The 26868-nt window shown below is 37.1% G+C and overlaps 1 protein-coding gene across 4 annotated transcripts in view; it reads left to right on the top strand.

Annotated features, from left to right (window-relative positions):
• pisd (phosphatidylserine decarboxylase) overlaps positions 1-26130 on the top strand; it is a 38729-nt gene extending 12599 nt beyond the window's left edge. The window contains exons 1-8 of one of the 4 annotated variants that reach the window (XM_007231420.3): positions 484-580; positions 2334-2926; positions 7810-7975; positions 15025-15261; positions 17625-17763; positions 18554-18703; positions 19350-19510; positions 23156-26130. In XM_007231420.3, coding sequence (XP_007231482.1) covers positions 2700-2926; positions 7810-7975; positions 15025-15261; positions 17625-17763; positions 18554-18703; positions 19350-19510; positions 23156-23380 — 1305 coding nt within the window. In that variant the 5' untranslated portion in view covers positions 484-580; positions 2334-2699 and the 3' untranslated portion in view covers positions 23381-26130. Of the gene's footprint in view, positions 1-483; positions 581-2333; positions 2927-7809; positions 7976-15024; positions 15262-17624; positions 17764-18553; positions 18704-19349; positions 19511-23155 lie in introns of those variants that run through there. The other 3 variants (XM_007231422.4, XM_022667787.2, XM_007231421.4) reach the window with 3 other exon arrangements.
• Positions 26131-26868: the final 738 nt, after the last annotated feature.

Here is a 26868-nt window from a genome sequence, read left to right as displayed (position 1 = left end):
AAAAATATTTAATGATATAATTTCTAGGATTAAAATGGTGTCAGCTCTGAGATACTAAATTTCCTACAAATAATTCTGAATCCAATTTAACACTATAGTAACTACAGTGTGACTGTAAACTGACTGTAAAGTGATGGTAAAGTGATTGTAAAGCCAAGGTCACTCTTATATAAGCCTGTGTGATGCTTCATAAACATAAACAGTTTTGAATGGTGCCTGTTTAAGTTAGTAATTTGGCTCATTTATACAACAATCAAGCCCCTCCCACATCCCCTTATCTGCAAACTATCAGAGAGGATGTTTGAAAGGTTGCTGTTTAATTATTAATCCGTTTTTTGTTCTACTTTTATCTGTTCACTCTTCAGCCTCTCTTCCTAACTGACGCTAAATAGGAAGTGAGACCCTTCACTCATTGGTCAAGCAGTCATGTGATGATGTCACCCCTAGAGACAGTTAAAGGGCGTGTAAGCAGAGCACAGTGTACAGAAGTGACTCACGAGTTGGCTCTGTTAGACAGGAAAGAGGGGATGAACTTCCCGTAGATCGGTTTTGTCTCTGAGTTGAAGGACTCGGAGTGAAAGTAAGTCTCAAACTATAAATTCTCTTTAGTTTTAGACATTTTAATTAGATTTTAATGTGTTTATTGTTAGAAATTGTGTTAAAGTTTTGAATGTGGTGATAAATGTTAGAAAGCAGAGAAATGTATATGGACAGTGTGGATTAATGTGTATTAACCCGAGACATCACTGAAACCTGAATGTACTCATACTTCAGTTACATTTAGTTCATTTATTAAAAGCTGTTGTAGAATAAAAGTACGTGTTTTAGTTCTGTTACTTTCTCAGAACCATCTCTTTCTATAGAGGAAGGAAGCACTTTTACACTTGATCATATGATTTCCTTTTTTAACATACTTTTCATACCTCGTATTGTTTCGGTATGTGCTGTAATAGTACGGAAACATGGCAGGGAAGCTGAAATACAGATTTGTTTTTTCTGTTGATCTTAATTGTACGTTTTTTTAAGCATTCCAATAATATTTACTTTGCAGAATGTATGCTATCTTAATATATATTGTGGATTATTTAGATTACTAGCACTGGGAATACGTCCTTGGTACTTTTTTGAGTATCTATTATTCCCCAACCACTGTTTAAGCTGTTCTGTGGTCTGTTGAGAATCTTTTATAATTATTAAGAAAAGTTTGGCTTAGATTCTCTTTCTAATTATGTCCTAACACCACATGGAGGCATGTCTTCACCAGTAATCATTTAGATCATTTAGAGTAAGTAAGAACCTGTGAAGTGTCACTTAAAAACATTGAAAACTTACATGAAAAGATACAATTAACCACGCAATTCAAAGTACAGCCATTAAAATCTTTGTCTATTTAAAAAAAATAAATAAACAGGAGGGCTTTGAATATTGAGAAAGTAAAAAAATTTGAGATAATAAAACTAAAATGTAAATGTTTTAAAAGTGTTAATAATATAAATTAAAGTTGGTTTATTTTTGCTATAACCTGAGATTAATAACATAGGATTTATATTAAATGCTGCAACATTTTTGCTGCTTGAGGTGAAACAGGTCATTCACACACAGTTTTCCTTTCTAATGAAGTGTCTACCGTTTACACAGTATCATTTATGTTACTCCAGCGTGCATTATTAATATCATTAGGTCGGATAATAGATTTTTTGTGACTGTTGTATAATCTGGTGACAATTATTTTATTTTTAAGAATATTATGATATATATATATATATATATATATATATATATATATATATATATATATATAAAAGCAAAAATTGCAAAATAAACTGTAGTAAGTATTAATATATGAGTGTCCTAACTTTTTCCTTACAAAACATACATTTCTATCAATTACAAATAATACTTTTAGCAATTATCTAAAGACATTTATTTTTTATTGTATGTGTTTAGTTATATTACTTCCATCTCAATATTTGCAGATCAAATGTTCTTCTATATAAATGTTTAAAAAAAAAAAAAAACACAATTTTTGCATGACTTCTCCTGTGCATCATTTATAGTTGAGAGCATGCGTGTGAATGTATGAGAGGTTGCTCTCTTTATGCAAGTGTGGTTAACAGCTTACAAAAGTCCTTCCCTTTCTTAGTTAGAGCTGCTTTTTGAGCTAGACTACTGAACGAAGATATATTTGAACAGCTCGGCCCAGCATTAAGCTGTTCCCCCCACCCTCTAGGATCCAAGAGCGAAAAAGAGAAAAAAGAGAGAAAGAAAGAATCAGGGGTTCAGGGAGTGCAGGGCCCAGTGAGCACACGCTTGATTGTATTGTCTTTTTCTAGAAAAAAAACCCATCACCCCTCCTCTGCACAGAGCCTCTTTTTCCAATCACAATCCTCCTGGCTGCACCAGGAGCCCTTGCCTCTGACAGGAGCTTAGGAAAGGAGGTGGATCCAGCAGAGAGCCAGCCAATGAGAGCCGTGTGCAGCATAGCCAGGCTCTGACCAAGAGCTGTGAAGGGGGGGGCTTGGTTTGGAGCTTTGCAGCAGAGAAGCACCGGCGAGAAGAGGCAAGTGACCAGAGGGAGCTCGTGAGCGAAAGAGGGAGAGGGAGCTAAAGCTGGTGGAGCACACGCATCTCTCCTCAATGATCATGTGCCAAGGGAACCTGAAGCAGCGGCAGCAACAGCAGTGGAGCGGGGCGGGGAAATGGTGAGATGTTGCAGGGCTTTGCACAGGCCGACCTCTTGCTACAATCTCCACAGAGTCAGGGTTGATGCACGGCGCCTGCGGACACTCAGCTCCTCCTCCTCCTCCTATTCCTCTTTCTCGGCTGGAGCGGCAGGGGGGTCCGCGGGCGGCGTCTGCAACGCCAGCAGCGGAGGCCCCGGAGCCCCGGGGGGCGCCGTTCGGCTCAGCCAGCAGAACCGCTTCAGGTACAGAGAGAAGGATGGATAGAGATGTAGCCTAGATGTGATGATGTAGAATCAGTGGTCCAGGAACAGAGTCCAGGCCGAGTCTAGTGCGTAGGATATGTTGGCATGTTGCTGTGGATGGATGCTGGGATTTGCTGGGATTGTTGTTGTTGTGGGATGTGGGATTGTTGCAGGGAAAGCATTACACGGACAAAGAGACAGATGGAGAAAGAGAGAGAGAGAAAAAGACGGAGTAGATGAACAAAAGACTGAAAGTGATAAACATTATAAAAAATAAATTGTATGAGAAATGAAGAATTTACTTTAGATCTATTGTCTCGGCTATTCTAAGAGTCTCTGGGGCAGGTGAGAGTAATACAGGGGATGCAGGGTCATAAACTGTTCTGCTGTATAAGACTAGATAGTTGGTAGTAGCTGGTTTTGGCACACAGGGGCTCATTTTGAAAGCATACCAGAGTATACAGTGTATACAGAGCGTGAGGCCTGGTCCTCTAACAGCTCTCCGTCCTCCCAACACAAAGCTGTGGACTGCATTTGGCCTATTTGCAGCGTAATGCCCTTAAGCTTCTATCAGGAAGCTGGTGAACAATGTGGGCCAATAGAGCCAGCCCTAGCCCGCATCATCCTATACTGTACCTGAGCCTTGACCTGTGCTCCAAACAGGCCCTTAGCCTTGACACAGATCATTGCTTTCACTGTGTGAAAGATGGAGCTGGCGGGAAGAGGCCAAAGTACAGCCAGTGATTGGCTAATAGGCTTCTGCAGCAAGCAGGAGACAAGAGAAACAGAGGATGGCAGCTCAGTCTAAGACAAAAAATATAAAGGTATACAAGGCTTATTTGTCTTATTCACTGGAGTTTCCTTTAGGACAATTTGAGCTCCTAACCTTAAACCAGTTGAAGCCCCAGCATGTATTCATGTGGAGGGAATAACAAGTGAGCTGCAGTGCTCTTCACGCCTCTTCAGCTGTGCCGGACAGGCTGGGGGGAAGGGCTGGAAAGCCTTTAACACACTAATGAACCTCAGCCCAGGGTGCCCGCTCCGGGCCTGCACCAAATGAAATGTTTATAGCTGTTGTCATTTAGAGCCATTTATGATTGGTGCAGGGCATACTTAGATGGCCCAAACTGCAATTAAATGATGCTACATTATCGCAGAGAATGGTTGCTTTAACCATTCGTAGAACCCTATAAAATTTGTTAAATATATAAAAATAACATTTCCATTTTTTGTTCGCACTTTTGTATGAAATTTCAGTGATTCATGTTCATCCTCTCGACATTGCAGTAATCATTTACTGCTTTATTCAAAAATTTTGCTTTTGGATGTATTTTATTGTGGGGGCGGGGAAAGAGTGGAAATTTTATTTTCCAAGTAAGTTCAGTAGCGCGTAAATGTTTGGGTAAACCAGGGCAAAATTTCTGTTTCGGTGAAAAATTAAGTGAGAGGAAGGTGAACTGATCTCCAAAAGCCGTAAAGTTAAAGATGAAACCTTGTAAGTCTGACAGAACAGTTTATGTAGTTATTTTTTTCTTAATTAAGACATTAATTTGCGCCAAAGACGTTTTCTTCTATCTTTGTGTTTAACAGATAATCAATAACTACTACATGTTAATAAGACCAACTTTGGCTTTATGTAGGCACCTCTGAGGAATACACAGGATCACCACATAGTTGAAATTATTTGGGTGGTGGGTCATTCTCAGCTCTACCCTGGCATGATGGGGTGTGTGTGTTGTGCTGGTCTGAGTGGATCAGACACAGCAGTGCTGCTGGAGTTTTTTAAACACCTCAATGTCACTGCTGGACTCTGGTCTCTGTGACTTTACAGCTACAATATACAGTGAACAGTGAGTGGATTCAGTGGTTAAAAACTCCAGCAGCACTGCTGTGTCTGTTCCACTCGTACCAGCATAACACACTGACACGCTGTTACCACCACGTCACCGCAGTGCTGAGAGTGACCCACCACCCAAATAATAACTGCTCTGTGGTTGCCCTGTAGTGTCCTGGCCACTGAAGAACAGGGTGACAGGGTATAAAATATGCAGAGAAACAGAGACAGGACTACAGTTTGTTATAATATATAAAAAAAAAACTGAACTTTAACGTAATTATTTAAGCAAGAAAGTAGAGCGGAAAAGGTGGAACATAAGTGTAGAAACAAGGAGAAGGTGATAATGTTATAGCTATATTCTTTTCCAACAAAACCATTTGTATCAGGCTAACCACAGCTAAAGTGATGCAAGAGTGCTATCAGGACAATATTATGAGGAAACTCATAAGTGCTATTTATCTGATCTCATTCATTTAGACGTACAGACAGATGTACAAATGTAATAACACAAGAAGAAACGCAGCAGCCCAGCTAAAATTTGTGGACTGTTCTTTCAGGGGGCGAGTTTGGCTCTCCTCAAGTTTAAAAAGATGAGATTTTGTGACTCTGTTGCTCAAAGAAAAAAAACAGAGGAATGGACCTGTTAAATTTCTGTTAGTTTAGGGGGGTAAAGTTTAGCAGGGATGCTGGGCTCAACCAGTCAAGCGGAACTCAGGGAGTTGGGTTAACACTGCATGTAACTTTGGACCTCAAATAGAGCTAAATGTTGTTAAAATTACAGTGAACAATAAATAATAGAACAGTGTTAGTGTAGGTGGGTGTAGGAAATATTTAAATATATTGAAATATTGCTTGGAATAGTGTTTGTTTTTTGTTTTTTTGCAATGCTTTTGCATATTTTTTTGTGTTGTTTTTTTTTTAACCCCTCCAACTAGATAGCAGTTTTGTAATTTATAAGATGTGTTTTTTTTTTTTATACAAAGGCTAAAATTTGATTTAAACAATTGCAGTATATTGCCTTGCTTACAATATTGCAATCATAACCCCTGTATTGTGATGCGTATCTTATCGCCAAGTTCTTGGCAATACACTTTTTAATTTTAGAAAATAAATGCAAAGGGGGTGAAAGATAGGAAAACAGTCTTTTTTTTAGAGCTCGATAGAGAGACATACAAACGCACAGTAAGAAAGAAAGGAAAAGACAGATAGGCAGTCGTTACCTAAGCCTTAAGTGCTAGGTCTCATCCTGATTAGAGTGGACAGTGTATTAGCCATTATGGCTACCGCCCAGCACTATCTCTGTCCACCCCTCTAGTGCTGGCTCATCACTTTCAGGGCCAAATATGACCCACTTCACTGACATACTAAGGCTAATCTGGCATTAGCCAGCTAGCTAACTAGCTCCCCTGCTCCCCGTCTCTCTCTTGTCACACACTGTGTTTATGTTTGTTTGTAAACCGAACCAGCATTCGCTCCAGACGCAACAAATCATCCTCACACGCTCTGCCACGGTCTTTTGCCTACAGTTGTGATTCAGTGGTGCCTCCTGCTCGCACTGGAGCTAAAAATAGCGCACAGATTTACCACGCAAAGCTAAGTGCTGGTGGACTGCTATCACAGCTCTGCTGGCTCTTTTCCGCCATTATCGATGCCCCACTTGTTTTGAACTGTCAGGAGGTTGAATAGGGCTGCTACAGTAAAGGTTTCTAGTGGGTTTTGTGTCATTAGCGAGGAGTATTGATGAGGATTGAATATCTGTTTATAATAACATGAGATTTTTGACAGATTATCATATTTCTGTTTTTTGTTAAAAGTGCAGTAAATGGAAGGTAGCATTTTATATTATTTTAGGGTTCAAGTGAAGGTTAGGCCTGTCACAATATCTATTTATTTGGGGAAGACGTCTTGTTTTCTCACAAATAATTGCAGTAAACAAAATTAATGTAATTAATTAATTTTAGAACCATTTTATGTCGCATATACAGCTCTGGAAAGAAAAATTAAGAGATCACTTAAAAATGACTTGTTTTCTTGATTTTACCAAATTGAAAACCTCTGGAATATAATCAAGAGGAAGATGGATGATCACAAGCCATCAAACCAAGCTAAACCGCTTAAATCTTTGCACCAGGAGAGGCATAAAGTTATCCAAAAGCAGTGTGTAAGACTGGTGGAGGAGAACATGCCAAGATGCATGCATTGATTTTTTAAGTCTTAAATGAATATGAACTTGTTTTGTTTGCATTATTTGAGGTAATTGAAAGCTGCATCTTTTTTGTTATTTCAATTTAATACATTCACAAAATTGTCCATGCATATAAACTGCAAACATAATCTACAGTCTTTGCTGTTTTATAGCTATATATTTGTGTATGATATAGCCTAACTTATAATTAACATTATGGGTGATCTATAATGTGTGTATGAGGGAGCTGTTATTGATGCATTGGCCATTGTGCAAGTGGCTACAATATTGATGATGTTCATTATATGCAAACAAAAAACAATATGTGAAGGACAATGGACAATATTATGATCAGCAAAAATGATTGTGGTGAAGTCCATATATTGTACAATAAGTCGAAAGCATGATTATTGTGACGGGCCTAGCGAAGGTAGTCTGTAGGATCTTTTGATCTTCTGTGGAAGGTTGGGTTTTGTTGGATGGAGGAGGGCAAGAGAGTGTTGGTGATTGCGGAAAATGATTTTGAGAGGGTGGTCTAGGGTTGAAAGCAGTTATTACGGATTGATTAGGAAGCCAAAGTGGAGATCTGCTACTTCTGTCTCTGTCTTTTCCAGTTTCTCTCTCTCTCTCACTGTTTATCTGTGTTTATCTGCTAGTGTGCAGTTCATTTCTGTCTCTTGTGGTTCAGCTGTTTTTTCCAGCTCTGTTCTTCTGACTCTCTCTGGACTCTGTTTGCTGTGCCTGTTTGTCTGTCTTATGTCCCCACCCCCTAATCCTTGCATCACTGTGTCCTGATCTGTCAGTCTTCTGGTGTTTGATAGCACTCTGGGCCTCATTGGCTGTGTCATGCATGTCGTGCAGGTTGCAGTTCCCACAGTTGGCCTTGCGGCGTCGTCTCGGCCAGCTGAACTGCATGTCCCGGCCTACTGTTCGGCTGCGCTCATGGCCACTCTCCTTCCTCTACTACATCCTGCCATTTGGAGTGCTCAAGCCCCTTGCCAAGGTGGGCTGGCGGCGCACCAGCAGAGTAAGTCACAAAGGCACGATGCCCAAAAGGCACAATGTCTAAAACAACAAAGTGTTTGTGTTTTTTTGTGTGTGTGTGTGTTGTGTGTGTGTGTGTGTGTGTGTGTGAGAGACCAACTTTACAAAATCTCAGTATCCAGAGACAAGTGTTTTGTGTAAATCAGCATTTTTGCTTTATTTATATTATTTGATTATGATTAAGAGGTCTGCAATGTGATTTATAAAACGATTATCATCTTGATGCATTTTTTTCTTCTATACTGGATTTTTCTTTCCTTACTGCATCACTACTTGTTACTTTTAAAATAGAATATCTGTATGATCCATAATGAATCCCACTATTTAATAGTCCATTTGACAATATTTCTATTTACATGAAAAAAACATTGCTATTTAGTTAATCAATCAAATGATTAATACAGAAATTTGGTCTATTTCTTTCTTTAAAAACTTTATATTCCAATAAACACTCACTTGTGTAGCCTTGCAGCTAATTAACACTGTAATAATCCAATGCAGAAGCATTATCTAACATTATTGATCAGGTTGTTTAAAATTAAATTAGTCAAATCCGGTCCGATCCTGTCCTGGTCTCTTCCCCATTCACAATCATGATTACCTTTAACACATTAATTTTGCTGATATCTGATGGTCACCATATTGCTCAGGCCTAGTTTTAGGATTATAAAAAGGTTCCCAAAATTTCTATATTGACTTTTTTTTAGTTTCTGTGTTAACTTTTTCCTCTTTTTACAGGTTTGCTTAATAGCAAAACATTGCATCTGTGACTGTACAATGCAGTTTGAATTTCCATCATGATTTGAATATAATTTACAAATATGTTGATGCACGCAAGAAATTTGGTGATGAAACTTGATGTCTCCTCAGAATAAAAGTCATATAAAGCAAATAACCACATAAATTAGTCAATGAGCAAATAAGTAAACTATATATTAACAATTATAATATATAGCATTATACAGAGAATACAAGCAATAAACTAAACAGACTATATGTTGACAGTTAAATCATATAACAATATACAGAGTATACAAGCAATACTACTATTTAAACAGTACATAAATAGTGTATAAGCAATAAGCTATATTGTCTTTACATGGACAGTAATATAAATACAATATAGACTATATACAAGCAATAAACAGACTATATATTCTCAATAGTATTATACATACAATATACATTGCTTTTGACCCTGTGGTAAAAGATTTTAAATTAGCGTTTCTGTTGATGCTTTGTGACACATTATTGTTGTGTAAACTTCTCACAACACTGTGATAGTTTAAACCTGCTACTTCAACAGATCACTTGCAGCATACAAAGGTTTTGTTGCATAATAGAGTAAATTGATACACAGGGAAGAATTTTCAGTAAAAGTTGAACCCATTAAACCAATGTAATATAATCTCTTACTATTGTGTAGTATTATTCTTTGCTACAATGCACAATTGCTTTAACATGAGCACATTGCCATTAGCATGACTGAAGTCAGTGCTGTTAAGGTTGGGAGGAGTTCACAGTACATGGATTTCAGGACTGGTACACATTTTTGCTGTAGCTTTTTTTTTATCTAAACATTCTGAATGCTGAGGGAGTAGTGTATGATTTATATGCCTTGTGCATCTGTAATTTTTGTGGAGTAGGGTTGCATATTACATGCAATATACATTATTATTATCGCAATATGTGCATGTGCAATAGTCACATCAAATAACATACAGTTTTGTGCAGTGTCATACATTTTTTTAAAAACTATTTTGCTGCTTAATATAAAAACAATTCAATGCTTCAACAATTTAATTACATATTTATATACAGGTATAGTGTATATATGATTTTATATGTCCAGTGTTATTTATTTTACTCTGTCCATTATTAATAACACGCCATGTGGCATTACTGGGTTATGATGACAGTTCCTGTATCTTTTAATATCAAAATATTGCTGAAAATAAATATAAAGTAATTTCCAATATCGTGTATAGCTCTAGTGTGGAAAAATTGATTTGTAGTTTCTATTATTTGTAGTTTCTATGTGACTAATCAGATTAAAAGACAAGTTCAGTCACTCATTTGAAATGAGGCTAAAATATTATTTCATATCTCAGATTAGCATTAAAACGGTTTTATATCAGCACTGTACTTACAAATTCATTACTAAAGCTAAAAACGTTGATCCTGTATTATCATTGATTATAGTTATATTGGTTATAATTGGACCTTTTAGTAAGGCTACTGGATAAGTGATGATGTAGGATCTTCTTCTTTTTTTTGTGCAAACTATATCAAAATTGCTGGGGTTTTTTTATATCAGTATTATTGACAGTGGGACAAAACCCTAAAAAATACTACTGAAACAAAGTTAATGTAAAGCATAATATTATAACACATTTAGCAAAAACAAAAAGCTTAAAAAACTTAAAGTGTAATGTAACATAGAATCTACTAGAATATTAAAAACTAAAATATTTAGCTCAGGCATATGAACTACATACTACATAAAAAAATTACAACACAAAAATACCTTCAAAGCTTCACAATTCTTTAAATACTGCTGTTATCATGATGTGGATTTTTTTAAATCATGAAACAGAAACAGTTAACATTAATTAGTAAAGATTTTTTTTATCCAATAAATTACACATGATAATTTAATACATAAAATATACATTTAACATTTATTTTTCCCTCCAAGTGCCTATCAATCTTCATTATAAGAAACCTTGGCAAACTGATTTCAACCCCTGTTAAAAAAGGGGGCATTGAGGGCAAGAGTGGCGGGTGCAGATGGCTGCTTGTGTATGCCCTTTCCCCATCTTTGTGTGAAAAGGCCCTTTGTCCCGCTGAGGCACACAGAACTGAGGAATGCTTTGTCTGGTCGGTGCTGCGGCTTCCGAATAGGGCCAGCGCTGTGTGCACGCTCTGATTGTTCAGCCTGTTCAGCGTGTACAGAATTGCCAGGCAGGCCTCGCTGTCCTCTCGTACTGTATCTCTAGATCTGAAATAATTGATTTTTTATTCAGTGATTTACAGCAGCACAGTGACCCAACCTGACCCATTTGAGACTGTTGCATGAACTGCATTTAGGTACAAGTTCAATACTGTTGTGTAAACGGTATTATGTTACAGTCAGTGCATGCAGTTACTTACTTACTCTGAATGAGTGAATTGTGTATTGTTATACTAACATTTTGTAACACACCTATACAGAAGTTTTCATTAGTGATCCACATCTAATTTTGATACAAAACTGCTGGTACAGATACAGATTCTGATACAACAGCTCTTTTTCATATTAATGTAGATTTTGTTTTACTTATTTACATTATTATTATTTTTTTTTTTACCATTATTTCTCTTTATTATTGGTGTTCTAGTTAATGTCACACAGTGAGGCTGTAACAGACAACAGAGCATGTCTAATAAGAAGAGCCAAAATATACACAAATACACTGAATTTATATGCATTCCCATGGCTGTAAATACACCAACAACTCTACACTAAAGACAGTAATTTATTTTATTGTAGAGTATCATTGAAGTGAGCTACTTATCTGTAATTCCTTTAGTCTTTGGGTTTTCTAATGTAGTTTAGCGAGATTTAGATTAGCATGTTGGGTAGGTAGCACCAACAAGCTGCACCATTGAACGTCTGGAACCTTAAATTGGTTCATTAAATGAAGCTGGACCTCTATCCTTCAGCATGCTGGTTTTACTCAACCCTTTTTTATAGACATTATAGACAAACAAACACAATTTTTACTTAAAAATAACTGTAAATGTTAAAATTAAAAATGAAAGTTTTTCAGCGTTTCTTTACTAAAATGTCTCCAATCAAACAACATTTTAGTCAAAGAGCAGCTATGTACATGATGCTCGGTCTGCCAGGGTGTGAGCTGTAGAACTAGAATACAGATCGGTGGTATTGTGTTAATGTTACGGCAGGAATTTGGACTGGTAAATGTATCGGCCTTGTTTGTTTGTTTGATATCCAATATCTTAATTACGTCAGTATTGGGCCCCGATACAGAAATTGGACTGGATTTGGTCCCATCTCTAGCTTTGTTATTAGTTAAATCTTTATACCCCTAATAGGGTCATTATTCAGTTTAATAATCTTATTAATAATGCCTAAACTACTATAAATTGAATGAACATTTTTTAACATATTTAATGGAGTCCCGCAAATGTTCTATTACAGGGTATTTTAAACTTATGTTAATTATGACAGAAATTTTGATATTTTGAGAGAGTACTAAATAGTGCTCCACCATCCAGTAATTTGTGTAAATTTGTGTGGGAGGAGTCATGGAGGATGAGGCGGGGTGGTGATAATCTAACCTCCTGACCTCCCTATCACTTTTGTTGCTGAATGCCATCAAATCATCATAGCAATGCTCCAGAATCAAGTAGAATGCCTTTTTCTGCCTTTTAGAGACAGTTACTCCAACAAAATATGGCTATACTCTTTTAATACCTTGCTTTTTTATTAAAATTATGAATGATAAAGTGTCCCAATACTGTCCATATAATGTGGGATAAACTACGCTTAACTGTTAACCTGGAAACTATTCAGTCCATTTCATTGATTTAGAAGCTGTCAGTGCTTATCAGCCAGGCAGGCCTCGCAGTCAGGTGTCCTTATCTTCAGCTGAATCTGAAGCTGACCATTGTAATCCACTTACACTGGACACTTTGCCCTCACTTTATCTGTTATTCATCACAGCCTCTGGCATCTTTTAGTAAGGCTACTGGATAAGTGATTGATGTAGGACCTTTTTTTTAGTGCAAACTATATCTCAATATTGTAGGTATTTTTTGTATATCAGTGTTATTGCCAGTGGGACAAAACCCTGAAAAATAGTACTGAAACAAAGTAAATGTAAAATGTTTGTTTCATGTAAGTATAATAGTATAATACATTCAGCAGAATTCCCAGAATATGCTGTTTAAGAACTCCAGCAGCACTGCTGTGTCTGATCCACTCATACCAGCTCAACACACACTAACACATGTGATGTGATTGAACTGACTGAATTGATAATGAAACAAAGAGGTGATCATAATGTTATGCATGTGTGGTGTGGAAAAAGCTTTCCAAAGTATTAAGATCTTTTAGTTTTGTTTTTGGTCAACAGCAGGCGATTCGTAAAGTCAGTCTTCACCTAAAAAACATGCAAACATAAAACATTTGCAGTAAAATAACTGGAAATTCAAACACAGAGATGAAAGAAACGAACTCTTGAAAGTGATATTGGCAGAATAATGTGGATTCTCAGGCCTGAAAGTGTGGTGGAAACCTTCTGACACATGCTGAGAGCTTGTACAGCAGGTTTCCAAGCACTTGTTACATTTCATCCACATAAATATGCAAACATGTTCTGAAGGGCCAGAAGCATAAATAATCCTGTTTCACACAGAGCAAGCCCTCGCCTGACTGGAGGAGACAGGAGCTCTGATGCACAGCCCATGGCAGATGGCTACAGCCCCATGCTTTTTTTATTCGAGCTAATGGGTTATCTCTTGATGTTATATCTGAAGAATGAACCTTCTGGTATAGTGAGATGTGAAGTTTAGAGAGGAAAATATTACTCAGCAATTGGTGTGATGTGTGATCCATCTTCTGTTCTTCAATTTTTATATAGAAAGTCTTGATATACAGAAATATTTGCTCTTGCTTATTCTGTAATCCATCACCATACATTTTTCATCATCATATGGATTTGCTGGAGGTTACATAACATGAGTATGTGGCAATTTTTGCACCACATGCTTTTAGTGGTTTCCTGTTCTTTATGAGCACTCGGAAGTTGTGTATGAATTTGTGTATGAGTGACACAAATTTATTGTGTGTGTAACATTTTGGGGGACTTTTCTGAACTCAGGGTCAAAAGTACACACAAACCCACTCAGATTATTAATTCAGTGGTGCTGGAAGTTCCAAAATAATTTTTAACTTGCCGAGGCCTCGTCACATTAGGCATCATGAGTAATTACAGCTTTTATTTTTTCTCACTTAGTAGTTAACAAGGTTTCAGTTTTAGTAATCCTCAAAGAGGGGATTTTTTTTTCTGATGCTCAGTAACAACTTGAACACCACAAAGCACAAGCCTGTCATGAACTGAAAGCTGAAGGAATGACAGTATCATTATAATTCAACCAATCAACCTTTATTTTACATTACAAATTGAGGGTAACCCTATTTTCCATGTACCCGAGCCTTTACAATTTAATGGGACTGAAAAAAAGTATTTATTTAGATAAGATAAGATAAGAAACTTCTTAAAAAATAAAAAAGAAAAAACAATCAACAAACAATATAAAATATAATATTTAAAAAAATAATAATAATTCAGAATAAAAAAATAAGTAGACAGGCTTAAATGTAAAGCAGACAAATAAAGAGATAAATAATTAAAATAATAAACAAGAAACATACAACAGTAATTGAGGACTAGAACTTTAAGTAGCTAAAAAATAACAAATTATAAAGAACATAAATTATAGAAATAAAATAAAAGGGTAAAACAGAAAATTTAATAAATTAAAGAATAAAAAATGAAAAAGGTAAAATAAAAACTTTAGTGACACCCGAGTTTTAGTGTATTGTAGTGAATTTCAGTTCACATCAGATCTGTAGCTAAAAGCAGATTTTTCCAGTTCACTAAAAACTCTAGGAAGCTGACAGGTAATCTAGTCAGTATAACACGTCTGGTATTTACTGCTGTCTATAAAACATTTGGCCAGAATTAAACTCTATGAACTGGGCCTAGAAGAATTACACCAGAACCTTGTTAATGGCTATTGAAAGTGTCTGTTTTAAGGTGTAGTTTAATATTAGGTGTGCTCAGATGTATGTTTTTTCCACCCTCTATACTCAACATGTGTTTTCACTGATTTTATCCCCAAAAAGAACATTTATGAAATAAATGATTAAAAGTTCACTCTGTCTCTGTAATGAGTAAATTTTCTTGCAGTGATTCTAAAAAATAATTGTTCAGATTCCTAACACACTATCTGTCTTTCTAGGTTACCATATATAAGTCCATTCCCACAAGGCTACTGTCCAGAGCTTGGGGCCGTCTCAACCAGGTCGACCTTCCCACTTGGCTACGGAAGCCGATATATAGCCTATACATATGGACATTTGGGGTGAACATGAAGGAGGCAGCTGTGGAGGATCTGCAGCATTACAGGAACCTGGGAGAATTCTTCAGACGCAAGCTCAAACCTCAGGCCCGGCCTGTGTGTGATTCCCACTGCGTGGTACGTGTGTGCTTTAAGATTAGTACAGCATAGTTTTGTTAATCTGTAATAAGTCAGAATCGCATTTAGTAACCAGCACCCTTTACTTGAACATGTGTTTGTATAGGGCTTGGTGTTTGATCACCCACATATAACATGTCTTACATTTTTACGTATGTTATGGCCTATTTTTGTGGACACACACCGGTCCCTATACCTAGCACTAAATTGCAATATCAGTGGTCAGACTCTGAAATTTTTAAAAGCCTCACCAACACAGAATTCTGAATCCAAGATGTCTGGCTGCACTGCATCTTAACATTAGTAAAAGCAGTAGTATTGTACAGTTTATTACCACTTTTATCTATATGTGTCTCGTTAAATCAGTTGTACATACAGTACTGTCCAACATCTCTCTTTGGCCACGTTTTCGTGGATGTGCAATATACTATATTATCACTGGTATTTCTTACAGTTCCAAAGATAATCTGGGACATAAAAAAGTGAGACATATTTAGGTTGAAATTGCAATAAAAACTTGGGCTGTCAACATTAACGCATGCAGCTTATCTGGAAACTTGAATTAGATTTTTTATTATTAATGTAATTGTTAATTGCTATGATAATTGATTTTTTCCACAAATCACATGACAATTGACAGAGCCTGGTGATGCAGTAGCAGTTTTATTTAGCGATATAACACAGCAACGCTTACTGTTGAGTTTAGAAAGTAGGTTACCTTTTATTTATGCTGAAGTTTTTGCTCTCTCTAATGTCTCTCTCTCTCTCTGTCTTGCTTACACTTGCGTGGTCACACACACACACAGCTGATGGAACATTTCCTCTTTTCGAGCTGTTAAGTGTGGAATATGGAGCTACACTAGCCTTTATGTTTCTACATTAAAGCTCTCAGTTGAACTTAGTAACTCGGCACATTACAATATTCTAGTTTAAAAAGCATCCAAACTACCCTGAGATATTATAAAACAGTAAAAAGGTGTATATGACACTACACCATTTTACTGTTCCCTCCCCAAAATAACAGTTAGGTATGGGCATTTAAAAACTAATTTTATACATGATTAACTCACAGAATATTGTTGTGATTTTAAAGGATTATTAAAATTAATTTATACAAAAATTAAAATTATAATAAATTATTCACATTTAAATACTTATAAAAAATTAATTGATAACTTTTGTAATCGATTAGCAATTAATACAAACACATTCCTAGCTATGATACCTAACTACCGAGGTAAATGGAACACAGTATAAGCTTTATAAGCACATTAACAGGAAAAGCTTTTATAGATTACTGGGATCTGATATGACAAAACAAGAACTATAAACTCAAAAATGCTAACCATAGCAGGGAGAGACTTAAATTTAAAACATAAAGTGTCTGAATGGAACCCTGGCCATCACTGGGTCAACCTGAAGGTCTACCGATTACCAACCAAACCATAAAAATTAACTGATATTGTCTGAACCTAACTTGTTTTACTTGCTGTAAGAAAGCAAAAATGCTTCTGAATCTGTAACTCATCTATGACACCACTCGCACTGGTCACTGCAAGGTTGTTTGAAATTAAAGAAGCCTCTAATTGACTCTTCTGTAACTTGCACACTCCTCCATGCACCTGTTTTGACACCATTTTCAAATGGATTGTTTAAAACTATGTGGCTGCAGGCCAGTCACCCATTCCTTCATTATAAAAATATCTTTCTCATCACTCTGTGTATCTGAGCAGGTACGTTCTCTTCATATCTGCCAAATACAGATTTTGTGCTTTACACCACTTAAGCCAACACCTGGCATTGTGAGCGGTGATCTGTTCTGTCAGGCTGTGTCTCTTTGCTCCTAAAGCCAGTTCTAGCCAAGCAGAAATTTTAATGAACTGACTTACTGGGAATGTGGCGTCCGATGACAGCGGCAAGTTGAAAGTCACTGAGTTACTTCAGTGCAGTCTATTCTACTGCTAATGCTAATGTTGGTCTGTGGAGATTGCATGGTGGTTTTGTTTCTGAATACTTTCAGGATGAATATGAATATATCAGTATGCCTAAACATAAAAGCAGGCTTGTGTTGAGAGTTTTGATCAGTTTTGACTAGATGGGGATGAGTTCTGCGTATGTGTTTTGGTTTCCAACAGGGTTTTTCATTGCCATGGCTTACTCACCTTGTATTTTATGGTCTTATTGCCAGATTTCAGTAAAGCTGCTTTGCTATAACATCAGTTGTAAAAAGCACTAGTTAATTAGTTAACTACAAAGTTAAATAGCAAGATTGTTCTCTTTTGTATGGTTTTGTTATTTTTTTTATTTCCTCCCCACAGCAAGCTTTTTCCTCATTTTTTGTGCTTTCTCCTCTGTGTTTCCAGATTAGTCCAGCTGACGGGAAGATCCTTCACTTTGGCCGAGTTAAGAACTGCGAGGTGGAGCAGGTCAAGGGTGTCACTTACTCTCTGGAGACCTTTCTTGGGCCATACACATGGACTGAGAGTTTAGCCATCAACAGAAGTAAGTTTCTCAAACAAAGCTTGAAAAAAGTTTCATAGCGGTATGATTTGAGTGTGGCTAATAGTCAGTGGTGAACAGTGATAATAAGGCCAGAGACCTACTTGCTGTTAACTACGAGTTTGTGTCACATTATGTTTTTTTCGTGTATTCTGTGTCACTTTGAATAAGTTGCATCAGTTTGCACATCTTCAAAAATTAAGTAACTATAAATAAACCAGCTATAAATAAACAATTTCTCACTTTTTTAGAGAAATCAGACCTTTTTATATAAAAACTAAAATGTGCTTTATTTAGAAAATAACTGGTAAGCTTACGCAAGGTGCAGTGCACACAACAACAGTAGGGGCAATGAAGTGCAGACACTCAGCAGCATCAAAATGGCTGAAAGATTTGAATAAAACCTGCAGTTATCTTTATGATGTATTTTTGCCTCTGTGGCAAGCGCAAGCCTGCAGGTGTGCTAAGCAGCACATATATCTGTAGCCTTAGACATTGGCTTAAATTAATGCTACAAATATAAATAAAGGAGGAAATACAATTTTTTATTAATGTTGATTGGACTTTGTAAAAAAAAAATATATATATATATATATATATATATATATATACACATATAAATAACAAACATTAGCATGCATTTTTGCCTCAGCTTTGTGAGTCTAATAGTGTTTCTTTAGAAATGAAGGTTTCCCACAGCTAATAGTTAAGCTAATAGTTTATTCTAGTAAAACTGTTCATACATTTCTGATCATACATATATGTTTGTTTTGTGTCTTTGCTTGGTCATTAGATGAGGATGACCCCAGTTCGTTTCAGGACCTGCTGGTAACAAAGGAGGGGAACGAGTTGTTCCACTGTGTGGTCTATCTGGCCCCTGGGGACTACCACTGCTTCCACTCCCCCACTGACTGGAGAGTTGCACATAGGAGACACTTTCCAGGTAAGCCGGTAATTTTACTGGTAATTTAATTAACCTCAACTGCACCAGGACTTCTAATTTAATGCTTGGGGCTTTATGTTCGTAATGTAATTTCTGTCAAAACAGCAAAATAAAACACAATTGTTTTTTGAACATTATGAATTTAAGCCCTCATTTATTAAAGGACTAATCAGTAATAGATGACTCGAGTGTGTGAAATGGCTACAAGAGTCCATTTTCCAAACACTTGAGAGTTTTCAGCCCCACCTGCTTCTTTCTAGAGGTCAACGTCACACGGTTTGCCACATTGACATGCAGTAGCTTGCGATGACGAGTGTTACTCTGTAGCTGATATATAATATTTCAGTATCCAAATGCCTGTCTCTACCATGCTAGTGGTGGTGGTGGTGGTAAATTACCAAGCTATAATTAGCAACCTTACTGAAGCTCAGTGATTACCTGTTCAGCAGAAAAATAGCCAATTCGCCTGTTCCCATAAATTCAGCACACTGTGTGCATGCTGTTGTCTATACCTGAAAACCTAGGGTGTGGAGATGGGACTAAGGTATTGGTGGTGGGCAGGTTTAGAGGATACATCCCACACGTGCCACTGTTTTGTATTTTTTTTATTGTACTAAAGACTTGTGTGTGTGTATGTCTTTTGTAGGCTCTCTGATGTCCGTGAATCCAGGGGTAGCGAGATGGATTAAAGAGCTCTTTTGTCATAATGAGCGAGTGGTGCTGAGTGGGGAGTGGACACATGGCTTCTTCTCATTAACAGCTGTTGGAGCTACCAATGTCGGATCTATCCGAATTTACTTTGATAAGGTATGTAATCAACTCTCTTTTATGCCACCTTCCACATTTCTTCCACTGTTTTCTGACATCTGACATGTTTTAGAGGGTCTCAAATGATTATTTACTAACACTTTAGAACTTAATTAATTTTATTGATTATTTTAATGATGCATTGATTTACCACACCAACAGTTAATTTGATATTGATTTTACTATAAAAGCACAGCAATGCTGCATTCCATTTGAAGTTCCAGACAGGTAATTTAATTTGCAACTCTCCCACAAGTCTGCTTTTCTAATTGGAACTTTGGGAAAGCCTTACCAACCCCAAGTTTAGACTCTAAGACTGCTGCACTGCACGTCAACATGAGTAAAAGCAATAATATTCTACAATTTATCATCACTTCTATCACTTAAACTTTATCTTTATAAATCAGTCAGTTGTACACAGTACTGTCCAATATCTCTCTGTGGACAAGGTTTCATGTGTTTGGTTGCACAAAATACTATATAATGCATTGTTATTAACATTGCTAACAGTGATAACTTGGGACATATGTTGGTGAGATTGACCAGCAGCATAAGCTATTTAGGCTATGAACAGGAAGATGTTTTATAGCTCATTGTAGTCTAAAATGGCATTGTAAGAACTACCAGCTTACAAAAGGAATACAAAACCATACCAATAAATATATTAATATTTGAAAAAGAGTTGCCGGCTGGAACCAGCAACCACTGTGATCAGGAGATCGGTTTGAATCCTGTTCATGTAGCTTGCCATCGGCTACCAGAGCCCTGAGAGAGCACAATTGGCCTTGCTCTCTCTGGGTGGGTAGATCATTCCAAAGGGTGATGTCGCTTAGCACAAGGTGTCTGTGAGCTGATGTATCTGAACCGAGTTGCTGCGCTTTTCTCCGAGTGCATGTGATGCTACTCAGCAATGCTAGCAATAGCAGTTGGAAAAGAGGCGGTGGCTGATAAAATTTTTTAAATAAAATTATAATAAAAAACAATAATATTTGCAGTTGTTTTGCAACTTAAACATGAATATAACAGAGAAATGGGTGCAAGACTTGACTGAGAAAAAAGTTTATAAATTAATTAATAATAGTTAACATTTGAACATAATTCAAACTAAGTAATAGTACTTTCAAAACTTTAGTATAGCTTAGTTAAGGTGTTTTTCTTAACCAATCTTAAATTACCTTAAATATGGTAGACAAATATCAAGTGTTCATCCTGGAGGCTGTTGGTAAATTTGAAGCTATAATTATAACCAACCTGTTGCCTTATTCCAGAGATGCCTGATTCTTTAATTTGTTTCCTAATAAACTCTCTTTTATGCCTTTTATGCTGAGATTTTCTTCAGATGCTTGAATAACAAAGTAAACTGGTTTTAGACTTGGAATGGAAAAGAACAGCGTTTTTGTAAAGATATCAGTGACCAAATACAGTTTTCTATATTGTTTTAATATTCCTATTCTAATGACAATTATGCATTCAGCCACAAGATGCCACTCAAACTCTTAACAAATATATTCAGTGGTGCAGTGGTGCACTCCAGAGATTCTCCACAGCCTAATGCTGGGATTTTTTAGTCCTCTAGCTGATTCTTGTATTTGAACAAGGCTGCTCCAGAGCCTCCCATCCAATTTGAAATTCTTTTTTTTTTTTATGCAAAAATGTATAAATAAGAAATTAGTGTAAAAAAAATCAAGATCCCGGAATGGGAAAATGAATACTAAGTGTCGTACAGCTTTCGTTAACCACACCATCCCTTATCTATGTAGATCAGTGGAAAGGGGCATGTGGGGACCAGTCTCTTAAATCCTTTCCTCCTCCATTAGCACAGTTAACTAAGAGGCGATCCTGTGACGTATCCACAGCCTTCTCAACCCCTCATTATATCTCCTGGCATTACTTCCGCCAGGGGGTAGGGTTTAACAGGATACTGCAGCCCTGGCCCGAGGCTAAGGTGATTGTGGGTAATTCAGCCAATTTGCAAACCTTGCTGAGCAGGGCAACAGCTTTGTGTTTGTCCTCGGTGCCTGCTATTAATGCTATTGAAGTATTTTTATCGCCTGTGATATACTGGGTCATGCCACTGGGAGCTGAGCTGACCTCATTCCTGGTGGGTGATGGGGTAATCTGTTGACTCATCAATGGTCTTCACCAGTGTTGCTGTATGAGAGCGTGAAGTTATCCCCCCCTGGTGTGGGAGCTTTGCTACTACCCTGATTGGCTCACGGTGCAGTACATTGCAAGCTTTAAAACGTATAGATGTCTAAAATGGATCTCATGATGCTATGAAAGAATCAGTTTTGCTTCTGTAAGGGATTCTGTTTGTAATAAAGATGTGTGAAGAGGGTGAAGAATAGGGCTGCAATTAATGATTATTTTAGTAGTCAACTATTCTGAGTATTATTTTTTTGGATTAGTCGATTTGTCTACAGTTACTTCTGCCCTGTCTATCTCTAAAAACGATAGAAACAGCTGAACATGAGATTTAAAAGGCATTTAAATGTTTAGATGTTAACATGGACACTTTTGGAGACTGAGTGTAACCTGTGTGAGCTCCCATCACGCTTCTGTCCACAGCACTTTGTGTAATGTGGTTCTGTTACAACTTAAAGATTAGTTAACAATAAATTTTGTTGTCGACAAATTTATCAACTAAACGATTAAATCGAGTAATCGTTGCAACCCTAGTGAAGAAGCTCTTAAAAGTTCAATGTAATAGTTCTTAAACAGTTTAGAGGAGTATGCAAATGTAATATGTTCATTTCTTTTTTGCCAACAATTTTTAATGCCATGGCTCTACTATGGCACTGCTTTTAAACTGAAGAAATGTTTAAAAGTGAGTGCGATAAAAGTAGATAAAATAAGATAAACCCGGGAACAAAATGTCCAGTAAACTGGACAGGATGAAATGAGGAGTTTGCAGGCCTTTTCACACCCAGTACCTGATGTGATTTTTGATTTTGTGGAAGAGGTCACATAAAGTCAGACTTTTATTTTTTGTATGTGCACCCTATCCAAAGCAATGGCAGCATTGACTCGTAAAATGTTACATGTAGGTTTGATTTTTAGATGGTATTTTGGAATATACAGCTCTGGAAAGGATTAGGATTAGGAGGCTTCAGTTTCTTTGATTTTGCTATTTATAGGTATATGTTTGAATAAAATAAACATTGTTGTTTTATTCTATAAACTACTGACAACATTTCTCCCAAATACCAAATAAATATTGTCATTTAAAGCATTTATTGGCAGAAAATGGGAAACGGCTTAAATAACAAAAAAGATGCAGAGCTTCCAGACCTCAAATAATGCAAAGAAGAAAAGTTTATATTCATAAAGAATTCAGAAATCAATATTTGGTGGAATAACCCTGTTTTTTAATCACAGTTTTCATGCATCATGGCATGTTCTCTTCTTCTCCTCCACCAGTCTTACACACTGCTTTTGGATAACTTTATGCCACTCCTGGTGCAAAAATTCTAGCAGTTCAGCTTGGTTTGATGGCTTGTAATCATCCATCTTCGTCTTGATTATATTCCAGAGGTTTTCAAAGAAATAAATCATTTTTAAGTGGTCTCAGGAGACTCATCATTTTATTTCCTTATGTCATAGTTTGTGATGATTGCATTAACACCTGCATCTTTCCTCTTTCAGGAGCTGCGCACGAACAACCCTCGCTACAATAAAGGCTCATATAATGACTTGAGCTACGTCTCCAACAACAACCGAGAGGGCGTGACCATGCGCAAGGGCGAGCACCTGGGAGAGTTCAACCTGGGCTCCACTATTGTGCTGCTTTTTGAAGCACCACGGGACTTCAAGTTCAGCCTCACTGCAGGCCAGAAGATACACTTTGGAGAACCTCTGGGGACCATGTGATAAGGGTGTGAGAAGAGTGGATCTTGGCCATGGACACACTTGACGAACTTGTGTGCAGATTAGGCAGGGTCTGATGTGGACTGATGCGTGCACACACACCCGCACCCACCAAGGAACACACACTCACGTCTGAGGAGAGTGGTTTCATTTGTACTGACACAAAACCACCGCTGTTGCATTATTATTATTATTGTGATTGGAGTGCTCCTATTTACATGGGAGCAGTTTCTAACAAGTTTTGCTTTTCTTGTAATATATTTTCATTTTCACTGTTAAAAGACTAAGCTTAGACCATCAACATGTTGACACGGTTTTGTTTACTGACTATTGCCATCCATATTTTTGTTTTGCTCTAAATTATTGTTGTTGTAAATTTTTGTTTTTTGCCCATATTGCCTTTTTTATGACTGAGGGATTTGCAGAGGCTCCTCTGCAGAACATTTGACACCAACCAACCAACCACCACATTTTGCACAGTCAGTTGCATGCAAGCTTGAATCACACATGAATAACATCACCTGCATAAAGAAGAGGAATGTATAAGATTAAGACTAAACTTTTGGTTCTTCTCTTGACCCCTCGGTCATGTGGAACCACCATCTAGCTTCTGGAGTTGAACCACTATGATGCTAGTCATCTGAGCTCTTTTGGAATTGATCATCTGGAAAGATTTGTAAGCATCACTGCCACTCTTTGGTTTTGTAAGTTAGACCCACTATGCCTTCTTCAGGTTCTGGTTGTAGATCTGTTTGCTTCAGTCTTTTACAGTACGTGTCCACTAGCACTTTTTCTTCGATGCTCCGATTCTCCGAATCTCACGACTTGCTCTGTGTGTGTGGGCGTGTCTGTGATATTTTAAAATGCAATTGAAGCAGCCAAAAAAAAAAACAAGACACACACTTGAAGTAGTAAGCAGTAATATGCTGCATTCTATTAACTTTGGATTTGGGATTTTGAAGCTGGGAAAGACGTCACACCCAAGTTGACTGAGGTTCAGTTAAACAAACAAATATTAACTATCATTGTTAGCATTGTCCCCAAGTTAGTGCTGCAGGCATACCAGTTGATGATAATGCATTGTGCAGTATTTTGGACATCTAAACACCATGAAAAAACACATGTCCATAGATGACACAACTAGATATAAATACTAATACTCTATATACATAAATATAGCTAAAATACAACTGATTTTACTACTGGTGATGTGCAGTGCAGCCATCTTGGATTCTCTGGGATTGTGAAGCTCTCCCATCTTTTAGAGTAGGAAATTTAACTTGTAGGAACGTTCCACTTGTAGGAAGTGTCCTACTTGGAACTGCCAATATTTATTTTAATTCTAATCTGTAGTTCTACCAGGAAGACTCAAGAGGCAAGCATGCAATAATAACAGCTTTAATTTTGATATTATTAACAATGATTAAAATAATTTATGTAACGTTAGTCTTTGGCGCAGGCCCTATCGTCGGCCCAGGTATGCAGCATCTGGACCTTCGCAGATCCTACCTTATGTAGGTGGCAGGGGCGGAGCCAACCCCCGGGCAGCCGGCGGGACCAAACTGGAGGCGGTGGGGAGGAATTTAAAGGGAAAACAAAACACCACCTGTAAGCAGAGAAGGTTGTGTAAGGGGAGGTCTTATAAACACAGGTGGAAGCTGGTTAAGATTGGTTGAGATACGAGTGACGAGCACAGGAGTTTCCTGCTAGAACTAGCGCTGAAGCTTATAGTTCTAGAAATCCACATTCTGCCATGTTCAGCTTCTCTCCATTGTTTGAAAGTTATCTATCTATTTTATCTCATATATGTGTGAAGTACCAGCATACTCTTCCCTGATTGGCTAGATGCAGCGCAAGAATGCGTCGAGGCAAAATGGCTAGTGGACATATACGGTTACTGTACCCTGCCAGAATTTACAGTATCATAGAATTGCACTGTAGTTTGACCTTTCTACATAATCTAAACCTATTTCTAACACAAAAAAATACATTTACTTTAATTTCAAATTTAAATGTAATATCTGTTGAACTAATATTCAACATATAAGTCATGCTTAGAGAAGCAGAAAGTCTGGTCTGTTAACTGTTTAAGTCTTTCCGTGGGGTTTAATGTATAGAGTTTGTATGAGTGTCAGTTGCACACAGTATCACACTGCACTGCACTGCACTCCAGTCTAACAGCGCTACCTGAAGGCTTGATTCTATTGTAATGTATGTAACACATACAGCATATGATGGTACTTCCCTGAAAGGGTTAAATATTAAGTATTGGAATAAGAAGGAAGAGGGTGTGTCTTCTGAACTACTCTATATGGTCAAATGTATTGGGACACCTGATCATTCAGTATTAATTATAGGTCAGGGTGGAGATTGGATCCCATCACATCACCAACTCCTCAACTCAGCTCAGAAGTATTAAGTGGAGCTCTGTCTTTATATTTTACCAGGGGACACAGTTCCACTGTTCCACATCTCAATGCTGAGGCTTTATACATACTGTATAGCCCACACTTTGTATTAGGGCATGACCCCAATAGGTTCTTGTTTATCTGCTCCAGAGTGTCTGTTCTATTGTATAGGCAGTCCTCTAGAAGTGTTCTAGAAGAACGAGGGAGGCTGTGTGTATGCATTTTCACAGCTACTGTATGTCACAGTAGCTGAATGCATTATTTGCATTTATTAAAAGGGGTGTCCACAAACATTTGGACATATAGTGTATATCATCGCTGTCCAATAAAAAACGAGTATCTCCATTTTTGTTGATTTATAGTTCACTACATAATTTAACAGGGTTCCTGCAGCTCATTAAAAAGTCTTAAAATGTCTTAAATTAAAATCTAGGTAATTAAGATCTTAAATTTTCTTAAATATACTCTAAATTTGCTGAAAGTATTACATACTAGACGGTGCGTTTAATGCCGTAGGGAAAACACAGTGGCCCAACATATAAATCTAATCCAGGAGAAAACTAAGGTTAGCAGAAAGCTAGCTAACAATAGCGGTCAGCTAGCTAACATATTAACTTTATTGGCGAGCTACCCAACATACTAACTTTACCGATGAGTTAGCTACGTTACCGGGGAGAGAACTAAGGTTAGCGGAGAGCTAGCTAACATTAGAAGCGAGCTCTTAGAAAGGTCTTAAAAAGCATTCATTTGATTATTAAAGGGATGCAAGAACCCTGTTTAAACAATTAAACTCTAAAATCTCTTGAAATAAACTAGTTTTACATTGACTTAAATTTTTTTCTCTTTTTTAGAGATACTTGTTTTTCATTGGACAGTGACAATATATAGGGCAGCATCTTACTAAATTAGTGGAGATCTAATGGGCTAAAAATATGGAAAATGTAAAGTCCTTTACTGAGGCCTCAGACTTAATGAAAGAGGAGGGTTTTGATGTCATCTGACATATTGTGCAGTAATAAGTCTGTGCTCTCTTTAAATAGTCACATCATCACATATACTGGAAAGGGAATGTTTTACTTTTTT

The sequence above is a fragment of the Astyanax mexicanus genome, chromosome 1, assembly GCF_023375975.1.
Source record: "Astyanax mexicanus isolate ESR-SI-001 chromosome 1, AstMex3_surface, whole genome shotgun sequence".
NCBI lineage: Eukaryota > Metazoa > Chordata > Actinopteri > Characiformes > Acestrorhamphidae > Astyanax > Astyanax mexicanus.
Note: the sequence above shows the minus strand (reverse complement) of the source record. Positions and strands in the feature narration are given on the sequence as shown.